The sequence below is a fragment of the Mixophyes fleayi genome, chromosome 10 (assembly GCF_038048845.1).
Source record: "Mixophyes fleayi isolate aMixFle1 chromosome 10, aMixFle1.hap1, whole genome shotgun sequence".
NCBI lineage: Eukaryota > Metazoa > Chordata > Amphibia > Anura > Limnodynastidae > Mixophyes > Mixophyes fleayi.
This window is the reverse complement of record NC_134411.1, coordinates 53,186,608-53,202,715: the sequence shown is the minus strand read 5'-3', so window position 1 is coordinate 53,202,715 and position 16,108 is coordinate 53,186,608. Positions and strand designations below refer to the sequence as shown.

At 40.6% G+C, this 16,108-nt stretch overlaps 1 protein-coding gene across 1 annotated transcript in view; it reads right to left on the bottom strand.

Moving 5' to 3' along the window:
* Positions 1–16,108, bottom strand: part of LTBP3 (latent transforming growth factor beta binding protein 3) — a 211,923-nt gene that overhangs the window by 115,454 nt on the left and 80,361 nt on the right. Inside the window, exons 11-12 of the mRNA XM_075188765.1 lie at positions 6,659–6,757; positions 6,450–6,572 (exon numbers count right to left, since the gene is read on the bottom strand). Coding sequence (XP_075044866.1) covers positions 6,450–6,572; positions 6,659–6,757 — 222 coding nt within the window. The remainder of the gene's footprint in view (positions 1–6,449; positions 6,573–6,658; positions 6,758–16,108) is intronic.

Below are 16,108 nucleotides of genomic sequence, written 5' to 3'. Positions count from 1 at the left end.
CTGGGCCTTATGTGCCATAGTCTGATGCTTTTTGGGCAACAACAACTGCATTCGGGTCCTTCCGTTCTTCTCTTGTGACTCTTAATATAGAAGTCCCCTTCTCACATTAGGAATTCCCTCTGTTGTAACAACAGAACTGTCTCCTCACCCCTCACTCCACTGCTCAACAACTTCTATTTGTACTCTCAGCCCTCCGCACTGGTCCAATGGCTGGATCCTTCTGTTGATCTACCTTTAGCTGGACAGGGCTTAGCTGCTGGAGGTCTCCCATCTCCAGATTGGTCAACCAAGAATAAAATGACGGTAAGGCTTTCTCAGTGACCCGCAAAGAATTGATGATCTTCCTCACAGGGGGATTGGTCACTTGCCTTTAATGGCACATCCCTCTCAACTCAGGAGTGGGGACTTCGACCCAAACTTTCAGTCTGTCTAGGGTGAATGAAGTAATTTCATAGTGCAGCTCTTTAGCCCATTTGGATATTACACTGGGCGCTCATTTAAACGTTCGGAAAAAGTGCTTTTCAGTAACATTGTAAGTAGTCTTTCTATTATTATCGCCCTTCTACCAATCGTTATTGTCCCTTCGTTTAAAAGTATGTCGGCTTTTCATTAGCCGTAATAATGACTGCCACCGGCCTGACGATGGTTGAATTTGTGTCTATGATGATAACTGAAAGTGCCCTAAATATGATTCCCACCAATAAAAATAAAACATGGTATATGATCCTCCTACAGCATTTTGGAACCTTAATCACTCTCCTCGAGCCACTTATCAAATTCCCCCCTTACCACCTATGCTTCACAAACATATAAACCACAAGCACTTTTTCATTAGCGTAACATTGCAGCAGCTTACTGTTTTATTATCGCCATTAATTATGATGGTATCTGTGACTGATGGTAAATACCAAGGGCTTCCTCAAATAGGTTGTAGTCCACCCTAACATTAAGCAAATTCATTGCTCTTATAACAGAGAAACACATCAAGAGGTATATTTACTAAACTGCGGGTTTGAAATAGTGGAGATGTTGCCCATAGCAACCAATCAGATTTTAGCTATCATTTATTTAGTGTATTCTACAAAATGGCTCTATTTGGAATTGGAGTCTATAGTGGGTTCTGTGGGTGGCAGGCCATGTGACCGTTAAGGGTTCACGGCTGTGGTAGGAGAGCATCGCAGTCAGCTTTCAGGTAGCATACGGTACTTACTCGGTTTGGTCACTGGTCACTGTTCCCTTCGAAGTCAACAGACTCTTTATTGCTCTGGTAAGGAGGACCCTGTGATGCCTAGTAAAGGCAAAGGGGGTATAGTCATTATTGCCTCATAATAGTACCAGCCAATAGATAAGGTATAACCTGAGTCGTTGGTAATGGATCGTGCAAGTTTAGCTGGCTGTTCTGCTCTCACTGCCACCTTATTTGGTACGCTGATAATTATAAATAAGCTGTGACCTTTCTTCCAAACTTAAGTTGGTGTCCTTGTCATCATTTATTGGTTTAAAGTTTAAATATTAAGACTTTGGGTACATGAAAGGAATAATCAACATTATGCATTTTATGAACCAGTAAAGAGAATTTTGTGAGCTGTGAAAATAGTATCAATAAAACATTCCTGTACTTAAGTTTTGAGGAAATACGTGTTTCTGATGACAATATTATGTCTAAAGAACAATTAATAAAGAAATTAAGAAACATTAATAATTATTATTATTACTAAATAAAAAGGACAGATTCAAAGATCCAATATTTGAAAACGTTAACTAATGAGGAAAAAGCATTACTTTCACAAAAGTGACAAGAGAAATGACAAATACTACGGAATGTTTGCCAATCGATTAGAAATTGCAAATGGAGGAAAGTATTTTTTTTTTTTTAAATGTATGCGCCATAAACAGCATGTCCTGCACAGACTTCTCAATTTTTAATAATTTCTACACCACCAAGTTAGTTAAGTGTACAATGCATGGTGTTGAAATTCACCTAGTTCTAATGCACACTCGTTTGCTCTGTTAGTAGCAATGAGGATTTCTAAGGAGAATCTTAACGGAGTGAGCCATTTTGATATGACATTCCTCAGTTTTTCCAACAGATTTAGACCGGTATGTTTCTTTTTGAAACTAGCGATACGAAGAGTAGCTTGCCTGTGAATGACCTGGCATTGTGTGCTAGCACTATTATGCTGAAATTATGAGAAGGAGACTGATGAAGCTACCGACCCTGCTGCTGCTGGTGATGGCAATTCACCTACCCAGTAGGCTGTCACGGTCATGTAGTCTTTTGTTTGACTAGTACCGCTTGTCCACATATCCATGGTTAAGTCGACAATCGATGCAATAGCATTTTTAAGGACTAAATTACTTTTTGTTTAACCACCCGGTACAGCTGAGGAATTGCTGTTTGGGAGAAATGGAATCAAGATGGAATTTGGTAGTGTAGCGTGTGGACACATGACCTCAACTACAGACAGCGGCATCAGTAGACAATTTCTTTTACAGAAGATGATAGATCAAGGGCATAATGTTAAATGGCACAAGATGGAATTGTCTTTTGGCCCATCCACCCAGCCCTATGTAGAAAAGGACATGCACATATTTTAACAAATCAAACACTGCAGTAACAGAGACTGCCACTTTTGTGGTTGAAGTGCTTGATTTGTTTGTGTCCCCACAAAATCCAAAATAATGGTTAATAGCTGTGAACTGGAGAATAGATAGGGATTTTAACAATTTACTAATGTATGGGCATATGGTTAACAGTGGTCATCTTCCTCAATTGTGACAATGCCATCACCATTATTTACATCCTCATCAAAGATGTCTAGTTCAATTACATTGTTATTTTAGAAAAGAAGATACACCAAGTAAGTAACCTTTAGGCAGCATGTGTGACACATTGTAGAGGGAAAGCAGCCAGGAATAGCCAGTGAATACAGCGGCAACACAATACTTTAGTTTGGTATTCCCACCACTCAGTCAGAAAATCATAGCCACCCACAAGAGCCCAGGCTCAGGATCTTGATTTGTTAAACCTGGCTGACCCAGTTTAATTTGGTCACAGAGTAGCTGAAGATTAGCCACTCAGAGCTGCTTGGTTTCACTGTCCCACATTTGGGGCAAGCATGAATGGGGTGGGGTTAGTGGAAGTATTCCAGACTGCTCTTACTGTTTCATTGTGGGCTGCAGTCAGTATACTTCACACTTTACAGCAGCTGGGTTTCTTCTCCTAAGGATTGGTTGGTACTACTGACCTCCAGACCAGCCAGCTCCTGTTCTGTAAAGATGAACCTCTTTCCTTCACCAGCTGCAAGGCCACCATCTCCTTGGCTTGTGCCAGTAGATATGAGGTTGTCCTCAAGCAGCCAGTGAATGGAAAAGAATCAACTTATCATAACCATCTATTTATATAGCAACAACCATTGGAATTGGACTGAAACTACTAGTATGTTTTTGGAGTGTGGTAGGAAACTGGAACACATGGAGCACACCTACGCCAAAACGGGGAGAACATACAAACGGCACACAGATAAGGCCTTTGCCGGGAATCAAACAATGCTTTGGTATCTCCAACAGGAACTTTATTTGGTAAACTGGGTGACCCAGTTTCATTCAGTCACAGTGGAGCTGAAGACACTGATTGCTACAGAGAAAACTTAAGCTGCATGGTCTCACTGCTCCACATTTAGGCAAGAATGAATGGGGCTATGGAAGTGTTACAGGCTGCTATTACTGTTTCATATTGGGCTGCAGCCACTCCACTCCATACTTAAGGGACAGCCATACTGCAGGTGTGTTCCTTCACAGAAGAATTTTTTGGCCATGGTCGCTGTTCTATGTGAGCTGTACCTTATTTTAGCTACATTTTTCAAATCTGATGTAGTGCTGGCATACTTGATTAATAATTACATTTTCAGTTTGCAAAAGAAGATACACAATGTGTTATCTTTTGTTTGACCACTACCACTTGTCCACATATACATAGTTACCGGTAAGAGGATAATTGCTACAATGGCATTTTCTATGGACTGAATTGCTTTTTCTTTAAGATACTGTTACAAGTGAAGAATTATTGTCGGGGAGCAATGGAATCGAGGATGGATTTGGGTGTGTGGACACATGCCCTCAACTAAGCTTTTAGAATCTGATGCATTTATGGCATAAATTGGACACACATCCAATGCTAACATAGCTGTCATAGCTTTAGGGATCCGCTGTGCAACAGGATGCTGACTGTCCTACTTGTTTCCTCTTGCAAGCGCTTGCTTCACAGACTATTGTTGTTTAAATTAACTATGTTTACTATTTTTGGTCCCCTTCTGTATAGATGTAGCATCACAGCAGCAGCAGCTGTAGTGTGCAACGATGACTATTGGGGAATCATGGCTTGTATAAGGGGATTCAATTAGAATTGGAAAATTGAATGCTGCACCATGTACTAATAATGAGAAGTTGGAAGATGAAGGTGTTGACGCTGGTGAGGATTGCAACTGTCTATCCATTACACTGCCACCTGATACTAAGCTGCTTGTTACTATATTTGCTTTTTAAAGAAAGAAATTAAGAAATATATGTGTTTTTGGGGGTGTGCTGCTGCACTGCTACTCACACGCAAACACAACATCATTGTTTCATAAATTAAAAATGAAGATGTCACAGACTGCCCTAACAAAAATTGCTTTCACTACAAAACACTTTCGATTTTACACAAAAGAAATATATTAGTTTTTTGGGTGTGCTGCTGCACACATGACAACACAACATTCTGTTTTTTTCACCATTTAATAGTAGATATGTCACTGATTGCCCTCACAAAAATTGTTTTCACCCTGTTTTTCTCCACTAAATACTAGTTTACAATGATGTCTATAGTACTATATATATATATATATATATATATATATATATATATATATATATATATATATATATATATATATATATATACTGTACATTAATAACAGCCATTGGCCACTACTCTAAACTCTCTGACAGACTGAAACCCATTTGACCAGCAAACTATTCTATCTGATTGATCTCGACAGGAATAAACTGCATTAAAATAAGCACAGCTATTCTATTGTTTTCTATGTAAATTGCCTCTTTCACCTGTTAAACTATGTAGTCTGTAGTCTAAACTCGATTTTCGGAGCATAGCTTTGCAGATAACATTCTCCATACACAATCTCTTCTAAAATGGCAGATGAGAAAACGAGGGAGAGATATATCTGTCTGAATGATTTCGTTTCAAAACACAGGAGAGTCGACATTTTCCCGGAAATTACATTTTGCTTCGTTTTCAGATCCGATTTTGGTGCGAGAAACGAGTCATGACTCAGTTAAACGTGGATGCCCAATGTGGGATCTTGTTGGATTTCTCCTAATCCATACCGCTTATCTCTAGTCTGGATAATCTAAGATTACTTGAACAATATTAACATTGTGTAATATTACAGACTACATATAAACTGCATTTATATTGTTTAAAAGATGAAATTTTTCATTATTTAGATTTCTGGACCCAAAATCTCCAGTATTAATGGCTCTGTCTATAGACTCTCCAAGGCTCTTGGCTCCTGGTGTGTTATTATATGATATCACATGCTTTATAGCGCATAACAATTAAGCAAATAAGCCAGGGTAAACCATGGAGATGCTGACCTGTTATCTTGTAAAATGATATCTCTACTGCTATGAGCCTGGAGCTTAGATACATGTAGGGCCTGATTCATCAAAGCACGTATTCTGAGCTCAAGCTGCGTTCAGTATTATATGCACGTATTTAGGATTTGCACACTCCCGAATTCATCATGGCGTGGACCTCTCTATATGTGACCTGCTGAATTAAGGTGCATGGCTGCACTACTCTACTACACAGGATGCTGCAGGTACGTATATACCTGTCAGCTCCTGCAGAGTCAGCAGGTCTGGTGGCATTACACCACTGAACTCGCAGGCTCTATACTATGTTAAAAGAAAGAATTCAAAGAAAAATATGTGGGTCCCCCCCCCTCCTTATGATATTAACCCTTGTTCTGCCAGCCCAGTGCTGGTAATCGCAAAATGGCAGAGATAAAAGCGTGGGGTCCCCCCCATTTTATGAAAATCAGCTGGGGCTGGTGGCACTATAGAAGGGGAATCCTCAGCAGGGGGTCCCCCCCTGACATGATGATTATTCAGGCTGTTCAGAATGGGGCTGAATTCCCTGCGGAATAAAATGTGCGGACCCTCCCTCTAGGGATACTCAGCCCTGTGCTGAAAGCACTAGGGCTCTTCCCACATCCGTGAGCGGTATGGGGTAATAAAGTGTAATAAAAGGAAATAGCCCAGACGGCCATTAACAGTCTAATGAGCTAAAACAGGTGGGGTGTTCTAGTTCATTACATATGGAGAAACATTTAAGTACAATTTGAACAAGTATCACTTGCTGCTCCTATAATACAGTTATCACCTACCTACACAAGCCTTCTCCTCAGCATCTAGGTAGTAACCGGGATTACAACTACAGTAGTGCCCTGTAGGGGTTGATACACACTCTCCATATCCACAAATATTTCTGATCTTACAAGTGTCGGTTTCTAGGGGAAGAAATGATCAGATTATAACTTGCAGGTAAACCATAAAGTTAGAAATAGTTGATGGCAGCCATTGCCTTAATACACACCTGTTGATTGCAAGGGGGGCATTTCATTAGCAGCACTCTGCGTGTAATACTCAGGAAGTATTTTTCGGACAGTCATAGTAGTGGGCTCCAAAGCAATTGCTGAAAAAAGAAAATGTAAATATGCAATTACGCATTGGTAGCTAAACATTATTGCTAACAAATATTTCCAGTATAAAAGGGCTTTTTATAGCACCAATGTAAATGCAATAATTATGTGCTCTCAATGGAGCAATGGAGTTTGATATTTCTCATATGCCTACCAAATTTCAAAATAAAGAAAGTGGATAAAATGTATATTTGCTCTGGAAAGTGGTATTTTATTTAATATAAAATGTATTTAAGTAACATTGAAGTACAATTAAGCCTCTACCATTTTATGTGAAAGTATTCAAGAATATATTTTGCTATACAACATATATACAATGTTGTTAAACAGCAGAAGAAAACTGTGTGTGGGATATAACAAACATTATTTGCATAGGCTGCCTATTTTTAGAGAACTGTGTACACATTTGTATGGCTAAGTGATATCCCCTGTGGAGATTCAGTGCCAGGTGATAGAAAGTGATCATGGGCATTTCTGATTTGGAGGGAGGGGGGGTAAGCATAGTGATGCGCCATAATAGGCGCCCATTCATCATCGTCATAGTTTACATTTAACGTGGCATAAAACTCTGCAGCACCAGACAACAGGTACAACAAATCATACAAAAAACAAATCATATGTAGAAAAAGATCAAGGACATGCGAGGTTGACGGAAAAGGTGTAGACATGAGCCAGAGGAAAGACAGATCCTTGCTATTAAGAGTTTACAATCTAAGCCAGAAAAATAACATTTCACGTTGCAGGATAAAATAATTAAAGATTCAACAAGGGATGGAAACTGTGCTAATGGAAGTCTCCTGTAATTTTCAGAGAGCCACAATGTTTTTTATAGACCTGAAACTTACAACATCTCATGGATGGATATCAGTAATATTCCAATGAATTCAAGAAATTCCCTTGCTCCATCTAAGCACAAGTAATGAACAATACACAGAATAGACAGAAACATGTAAAACAATGGATGTCAGTTACAATACGCAAAATGGTCTTAGTGCAGAGCTTCTTGATTAGCACTGGTGTGCCTAGCTTTGTGCATTGGTTTGCAGAGTAAGATGGTAGTTTGTTGAGCGATGGAGTGCATTGTTAAGTACAGAGCAGGAGCACTAGTTTTTTGAAGTAGTACAAAAACAATATTACATTTTGCAGAGCAAGATTATTAACATGAGATAAAGCAATGAAGATGGTGGATTTTTATGGACCTTCCTTGCTTTTCGTAAAGGTGAACATCCATTTTACTATGCCAAAGGAATTGATTTTAGTATTGCACATTTTGCAACTCTGCAATATTCGGTGAATTTGATAGCTAATTTTAAACCGACAATGTGTTTAAAGGCAAAGATTTGTAATGTGACACTGACCATTACTGGTGAAGGCATTAGTTTCTTGGGAACTGCAGTGGTCCTAGAGAAAGGATAGTTGGGGGGAGGCTGATCTATTGAAAATGTTTGACTGTTTTCTGGGCTGTCTGGTCACCATGGACTGATCAATATGGAGCACCTTTCCCTTTGACCAAAATATATTCCCACTTACTAAAAATCTCCCAATCCACTCTCGACACATTAGAGGCTATTCAATGGCCAACATCATTCCTCCACTCTCACATTCAGCCTAGATAACCCTCCCACTCACCCTTTCCCTGGCTCCCCCTGCCCCATTGTATGTCCTCCCTTGAAAAACATGGTATATGGATATCCCTCGGTATACATTATTTTCCTCTGTTTAGAATCTTTGCCTTCTAACATTGTGTTTTTGACTTTTTTTTATGACAGTTCAATGTACAGGTATCTATGTATCTTAATGTTATTCACCTTTGTGCCTTGCAAAAACCAATAAACTTTTTTGTTTAATTAAACAAAAGCTTGGTAATTGAGTCTTCTTGTGCCTGCACTTCGTCTCTATGCAAGTATCTTGCCTTTTCAAAGTGGATATCTTTCAGCAAATGCCCTGCATTGTCAAGTGATCATCTCTCTGCAAGTACCCTGTATTCCAATTACATATCTTTCTGCATATATCCTGCAGTCTTTCTGTTGTGCCTGGTCTTCAGCTTCCCAGCTAGGCCTGACTGTCCTGACAATCTGTATCTGCACTCATCCTGTTTTGTATTACTCTCTGTGGTCTTCATATTGGGAATCATGGTACTACCTAGAACATGTCACGCTCAAAAGTAAATCACAGCTGTGGAGCTCGGGATGTGATGAAGCATAAAGGTGTTTATTGCTCAGAAAATACAGATAAATGGTATGAATCTAATATAGCTGAAATTGCACAGGGAATACTGCATACGCAGGTAGAATGGTAGGTAGAGAGCTATCTGGAAAAGTGGTGTAGCAGCAGGATGTGAAGGCCGAGAGCACAGGAGCAGCAGGGAGAATACTCTATAAGGAAGGCAACAACATAACAATAAAAAGCAAGGTTAACTGGGAGAGGTAGTTATAACTAGACAGAAAATCAGGTGTTGGTGATTAATTAGTGCAGCAAGTTAACTCCTAGTAGTAGGAAGAAACAAGCACAATAGCAGCACCTCTGGTAGATAACAAGTACTGCCGGAGAAAATTTCAATGAACACAATAATAAAGCCCAATAAAGCCCAGAGGCAGGAGCTGTCGAGTTGAAGCAGCATCCTGAGGTGTTGCTGCAGAGGAAGCGAGGCAGATCCTGACAGTACCCCCGCCCCCCTTAGTGCTGATTTCATATGCCTATTACCAAAACTGGTTAAAACAGTCATAGTCCACTGTAAGGGGCCCGGCATGCAAGTCCTCATCCAAAGTCCTCATCCAAGGGGCCCGGCATGCGAGTCCCGGAAAAGGGATGGAGATCATTCCAGAGGGAAGCACTGGGAGAAGCCTCGGACCGGACAGCACCAAGTGATAACTCAGGCTGAACCGTAACAAGTGGCGACTCTGGCTGCACCACTTTAAATGGCGACTTGGGCTGCACCGCTTTAAATGGCAACTTCTGGCTGCACCGTATCTAGTGGCAACTTGGGCTGAACCATATGAAATGTCAACTCAACTGCACTGCTTGAAATGGCAACTCAGGCTGAACCACATTAAATGGCAACTCAGGCTGAACCTCATGGAGTGGCAACTCGAGCTGAACTGCATGGAGTGGCAACTCGGGCTGAACTGTATTAAGTGGCAACTCAGGCTGAACCGCATGGAGTTGCAACTTGGGCTGAACTGCATGGAATGGCAACTTGGGCTGAACCGTATCTAATGACAAGGTCTCTGGAGCAGATTTGAGTGGCAGAGCCCATAGTGAAGCAGGCTGTAGGGACTGTGCCCTTTCTGAAGCAGGCTGTGGGGGCAGAGCCTTCTCAGAAGCAGTCTGTAGCTCAGGAACAGAGACAGCGGCTGGCAACTCTGAACTGGAGGCAGAAGCTGATGACTAGGAACTGGAGGCAGAGGCTGGTGACTAAAAACTGGAGGCAGAGGCTGGTGACTCGGAACTGGAGGCAGAGGATGGCGACTCGGAACTGGAGGCAGAGGATGGCGACTCGGAACTGGAGGCAGAGGATAGCGACTTGGAACTGGAGGCAGAGGATGGCACCTCTGGACTGGTGACAGGAGCTGGCACCTCTGAACTGGCATCAGGAGCTGGTACCACTAGACAGATGACAGAAACTGGAGTTGGTGGATTGGGCCTCATCCCAGAGAGCAGAACAGGCTGTACTGTGGAAACGGGAAGCGCAAACAAATCCAGAATGTAGAGATGAAAAAACAGAAGACAGTTCTGTAGGCTGTCGTGGTCTGCGGAAAGGACAGTCTTGTAAGAAGTGTCCATTACTGGCACAATAAAGACATCATTTGTTAGTCCTTCTCCAACGCCGCTCCTCTTCAGATGGCAGAGTGGACCACCTACTAGCCTGAAGTTTGTTACACAGTAGTCCTTGACAAAATGTAAGATGTGGTAGCACTATTAAAAGGTGTTATTTGCAAATTTTCAGCAGCAGCAGAGGAAGTAGATAAATCAACAGCATTAAAATTGGAAGAGACAAAATCTGACAGTCCCTTGAGTGGGTCCGTGAGCAAGGCAGAGAATTGAGCCAGCTGAGAGTGTAACAAAATTATGACCATTTGTAGAGTCTGTAGCAGAGGAAGTTCAGTCATTTGTAAGGCAGACATGTTTGCAGGAGAAAACAAATGGAAATAATTGCAGTGAGAGTTCCAAGAGAAAATCTAAAGCAGGATCTTCACAAGACTCCAAAGCTGTCTTTTTGGCTGCCCATACTGTCATGATTCAAAGTAAATCACAGCTGTGGAAACCGGGATGTGATGAAGCATGAAAGTGTTTATTGCTCAAAAAATACAGATAAATGGTACGAACCCAATATAAGTGAAACTGCACAGGGAATACTGCATACGCAGGTAGAATGGTAGGTAGAGATATCCAGAGAAGTGGTGTAGCAGCAGGATGTGAAGACTGAGAGCACAGGAGCAGCAAGGAGAACAAACCATATGGAAGGCAATGAAACAAAAATGAAAAGCAAGGTTAACTGGAAGGTGCAAGTATAAGTAGGCAGACAACCGGGTACTGGTGATTAAGTAGTGCAGCAAGGTAACCCCTACTAGTAGGAAAAAACAAGCACAATAGCAGCACCTCTGGAAGATAAGAGGTACTTCCGGAGAAACATTCAATGAATACAATAATAAACATTTAACATAGCACATATAATAAATGAAATTTGATTGGCCCTCCCCCAAGTCATTAATGAAGTAAGCCCAGTGTGAGTTAATTGAATAAGTATATTAGGCAATTTTTTTTTTCTGCAGCCCACTTTCCACTTTGCAATGTTTCTTCTGCCTTTCCTTTTTCTACCTGAACTTATCCTTCTCAGCATTGGTCCCTGTCTTGGTAGAAGACCAATTAAATTTAATTTGTTATATGTGTCGAAGTCGTATAATTGGATGAACAAAAGTATATTGGTTAATATTGTTTTATCATGCGATTGCACTCAGTATGCCACGCTACACGGGGCATGGCGCTATCACGCGGTAAAATACGTACGCACACACTCGCACTACAACATTTATATTTCATATTTATATTGATTCCATTCCACAGTGATTTATGAGCAGATAGTATTTAGTTTATTATTAGTTTATATATTATGATTATATGTACACTTTAGTGTTATTTAAGGTTCAGGTTATAGGAAATGTGTCATATCTGGTATCATTTTAATCCCCTATTCATCAGCAGTTGTCCGGTTCATTCGCCGAAGAGATCGCACATTGCATACTCTAGTTAGTGATGTTAGGGAATAAATACTTAAAGGGATACTGACTGTAATGTGTAAATAGACTAGCTTAAACTGGTTTCTGGGTGGGAGAATCAACTGGAATGTTGACCCTCAGCCTTGGTGGGGGTTGTTTGAACTGGCCTATGACCTGTTTACACTGGACCTACCTGAAGCCTGAACCTATAGAAGCAAGCCACATCATCTGCATTGTTCTCTCTGTAACACTGAGTGTATATATTATAGCTGTGCTGGCACTGGCTTCAGTCTACTCTGACCACAGTATTCTGGAGTGAAATATTGTGCGCTGGTACCAGTGGGAGCGCAGCGGTATGTATTTATGTTTTGGTATTGGCTGTACTGTATTATAATCATGTATTGAATTGTTACATTTTACATCTGCTAAAAATAAATAACTGTGTGCTTTGGAAACACAATACAATCGCATATGCAATGCTTATTTGAAAACGATAGAATTACTTTAATATATGTTTTTATTATATGTAAAGCCCTGAACCTTTATAATTAAATATTGAATGTAATACATTTACTATATCAAATAAATACGCTTTTTACAAGGAGAAGTATTGCTTGGCTGTGCTAACACTTTGAATTCTAGGGTGTGAAGTGTTAACCAGGGAGGTTAGTGCGTGTGTACATTTATGTCCCAGAAATTTTGGGTCCTAATATAATAGGTGGCATCAGCGATTAAGTTGACTTTCATTTTTAATTCTCCAAATTGTAAGATTGAAGTCAACTAATGAGATTTAGATATGTAGTGTAGTGAAACAAAGATGCAGTAATTTAAAATACATACAGACTCCGACTGTCCATTGTCCAGATGCCAAGGTATCAACCAGTTAGACATAAGCATCAGTGGACCATTGGTTTTCCTCCAATATGTCAGAAATTATTAACAAATACACTACAGTGAGCCCTTTATAACTTTTGGATGTTGCTTTCACCTATCAGACATTGAATACAGATGTTGTAATTCCAGAAATGACAGTGTGTGTGTGTGTGTGTGTGTGTGTGTGTGTGTGTGTGTTTATGTGTGTGTGTGTGTGTACCTTTATATTCCTATACTTGTGGGGACATTGACTTATTTAAACACCAACACTGTGGGGACCTTGGTCAAAGTGAGGACAAAAAATGAGGTCCCCACAAAACTTGCCAAACTAGTCAATGTAGATGAATATGCTAAAATACTCAGCATCAAAATCTGGCATGTCCCCATGACACACTTTTATCAGACAAAAGTGTGTGTTTTTCTGAGGTGGAGGGGACACCACTGGATCTCACTGGAACACCAGAAGTGAAGAAGATTGCATCTTTCACACCTTTTTACACATAACAGGAACAAGAGACGGTCACATCTTTCTCCTGCCGAAAGTAAAGTTGGGACAGTGAGCCATAACACAGGCCAATGGTGGTTCCAACTATAGCATGGAGAGTAGTGTAGACGAGTATGTGTCTGACACTTCAGAGGAGAGTGGTTTAGTACCAAAGAAATATATCCACCAATCCTACGCTTTTGGGCATTGCTTGCAAAAGTCACCCTAGCACAGGTGATCCTGTTAAATCGAAGAAGGGAAGGGAAGTTTCCAAGATGCTGTTGACTACCTTCTCCTCAAGAGATACTTTGGATCTCCACAAAGATGTTGCCCTTGCATTTTTTGAGCTGCAAGAAGAGTCTCTGCTGGCAAGGATTAAAATCCTGGGTAAACGATGGAGAAAAGTTACAATCCTGCTTACACCAACAATGCGGAGTGGCTACCCAACATGTCAATATAATTGCCAGACTAGCTGCCTTGTCACATTTAGAGGCTCTGATTGCATTTGTCTGTTTGCCCGAGAGTGTGGGATTAAAAATCCCCAAAGCTTTGAAAGCATGCTGCCACTTTCAAGGGTAACCTAAACAACACAGAGTTGGATCAATTGGCAGACTTTTTTGGGCACGACATCAAGGTACACTGGCATTGATGATCAAGACGGTACATTGGAAATCTTGTATATGATATATGGTTTTGACTTTTACATCGGACATTTACATATCTGTTTCTTTTCTGAACTGGTTCAATTATGGAGTGACAGATCGGATGATGAACAATACCACGTAACAGTGAGACAAGTGGTTATGCATTCAGTTGACACTTCCCCATCAGAAGGGAGATCGTTTAGGAACCCGGCAACATGGGACCAGTGCCCAGCCAAGTCTTCCAAAGGCCAGTGTAGCACACAATTTTGTTATTCAAAAGCATGTTGACTTCTGTTTTTCACAGGTTCATAATGGACCACTCTGCTTCCTTTCAGGTTGTAAAGAAGTATGGAAAAAAACCTGGGACAGAGATGAGATCCAAGCTGTGGAGAAATACATGTTCAAGTTTATCCAAACATGCTAGGTGTACCGCAAAGCATTACTGTTTTGCAATGGTTGAACCATCAGCACTGAAAGATCGAATCTGGTTTGGTGTGAAATTCTACATAAAGAAAAATATAACAGCTGTATAGAGAAATCAAATTTATTTAAATGATATGCAGTGACTGACCATGACAGTAACCTCCATGGCTAGGGGTCCGTGTATGAGGGTGTGTGGATGTCCTCAGAATGCATAAATACATGAAACAGTCCCCACCATGCGTGTCAATAATTTGTACACAGTCTAACTGAAATTCTCAAGTAGTAACTCTGGTTACAAACATACCACATACCACATACCCATATGATTGTACTGTTGACAAGGTATTTATTATTATTATTATTATTATTATCGTACATTTGTAAGGCACCACAGCATTTGTACAGTAGGGACAATAGGACACACATGAAACAGGAACATACATAAAACAAGGACATACAACGCAGACAAAATAAATAACAGACATGAAAACAAAGGTTATGGAGGACCCTGCTCATTAGAGAGCTTACATTCTAGGTGTAAGAGGGCACAACTGATACAAGAGGAGTAAGTGTGGCTTAGAGTGGAGATTGGGACAGTTATGAGGGTGCATTAGCGTGAATAGTATCATCAGGGATAAGGTACGCTTTAAAAACGAAATGGGTCTAAAGATTTGAAGGCTGTGGGAAAGCCTGGTTGGGCGTTGTAGGGAATTCTATAAGTGGGGAGCAGCACGGGAGAAGTCTTGTAAGCGCGAATGAGAGGTGGTTATCATAAGCGAGTGAAGGCGCAGGTCAGAGGTAGATCTAAGAGGGAGGGAGGGAGAGTATTTTGATATGAGATTTGACATGTATAAAGGGGTGGTGTTGTTGAGGACTTTGTAGGTAAGGGTGAGTAATTTGAATTGGATTCTTGAGGACACAGGGAGCCCGTATAGGGATTTATAAAGTAAAGGAGCAGAGGTAGAGCGGTGAGAGAGGAAAATCAGTTTTGCATGCATTTAAGATGTATTATAATGTGGATAAATGGGTATCGGAAATGCCAGATAGCAGCAGGTTGCAGTAAGCAAAATGGGAGATGATAAGAGAATGATAAGAGCATGTTGAGTACAAAAAGGGTGTATTCTGACAATATTTTTAAGTTGGAATCGACAGGACTGGGAGAGAGTCCAGGGGGTAAATTTATCAAGCTGCGGGTTTGAAAAAGTGGAGTTGCCTATATTCACCAATCAGATTCTAGTTGTTATTTTGTAGAATGTACTAAATAAATGCTAACTAGAATATAATTGGTTGCTATAGATAACATCTCCACTTTTTCAAACCAGCAGCTTGATAAATTTGCCCCCAGATGTGAGGACTAAAGCAGAGGGCGGAGTCAAGGATGACAAGGCAGTGGACTTGGGAGACTGAGGAAATTGTGGTGTTATTGAAAGTGAGTGAGATTTTAGGGAAGGTGGTGATTCTGGTAGGACGGAAGATAATAAGTTTTGTTTTGGACTTGTTGAGCTTTAGGTAGCATTGTGACATTCATTCATATGGAAATAGCTTGAAAGACAGTTGGTTAACCAAGATAGTACAGAAGGGGAGAGGTCAGGGGAAGAGATATAGATTTGGTTGTCATCAGTGTAGAGGTGGTACTGGAAGCGAAATGAGCATATTAGTGCCTCAAGAGAAGACCAATTAAGGCATTAGGAAAGGGGGGTCTAT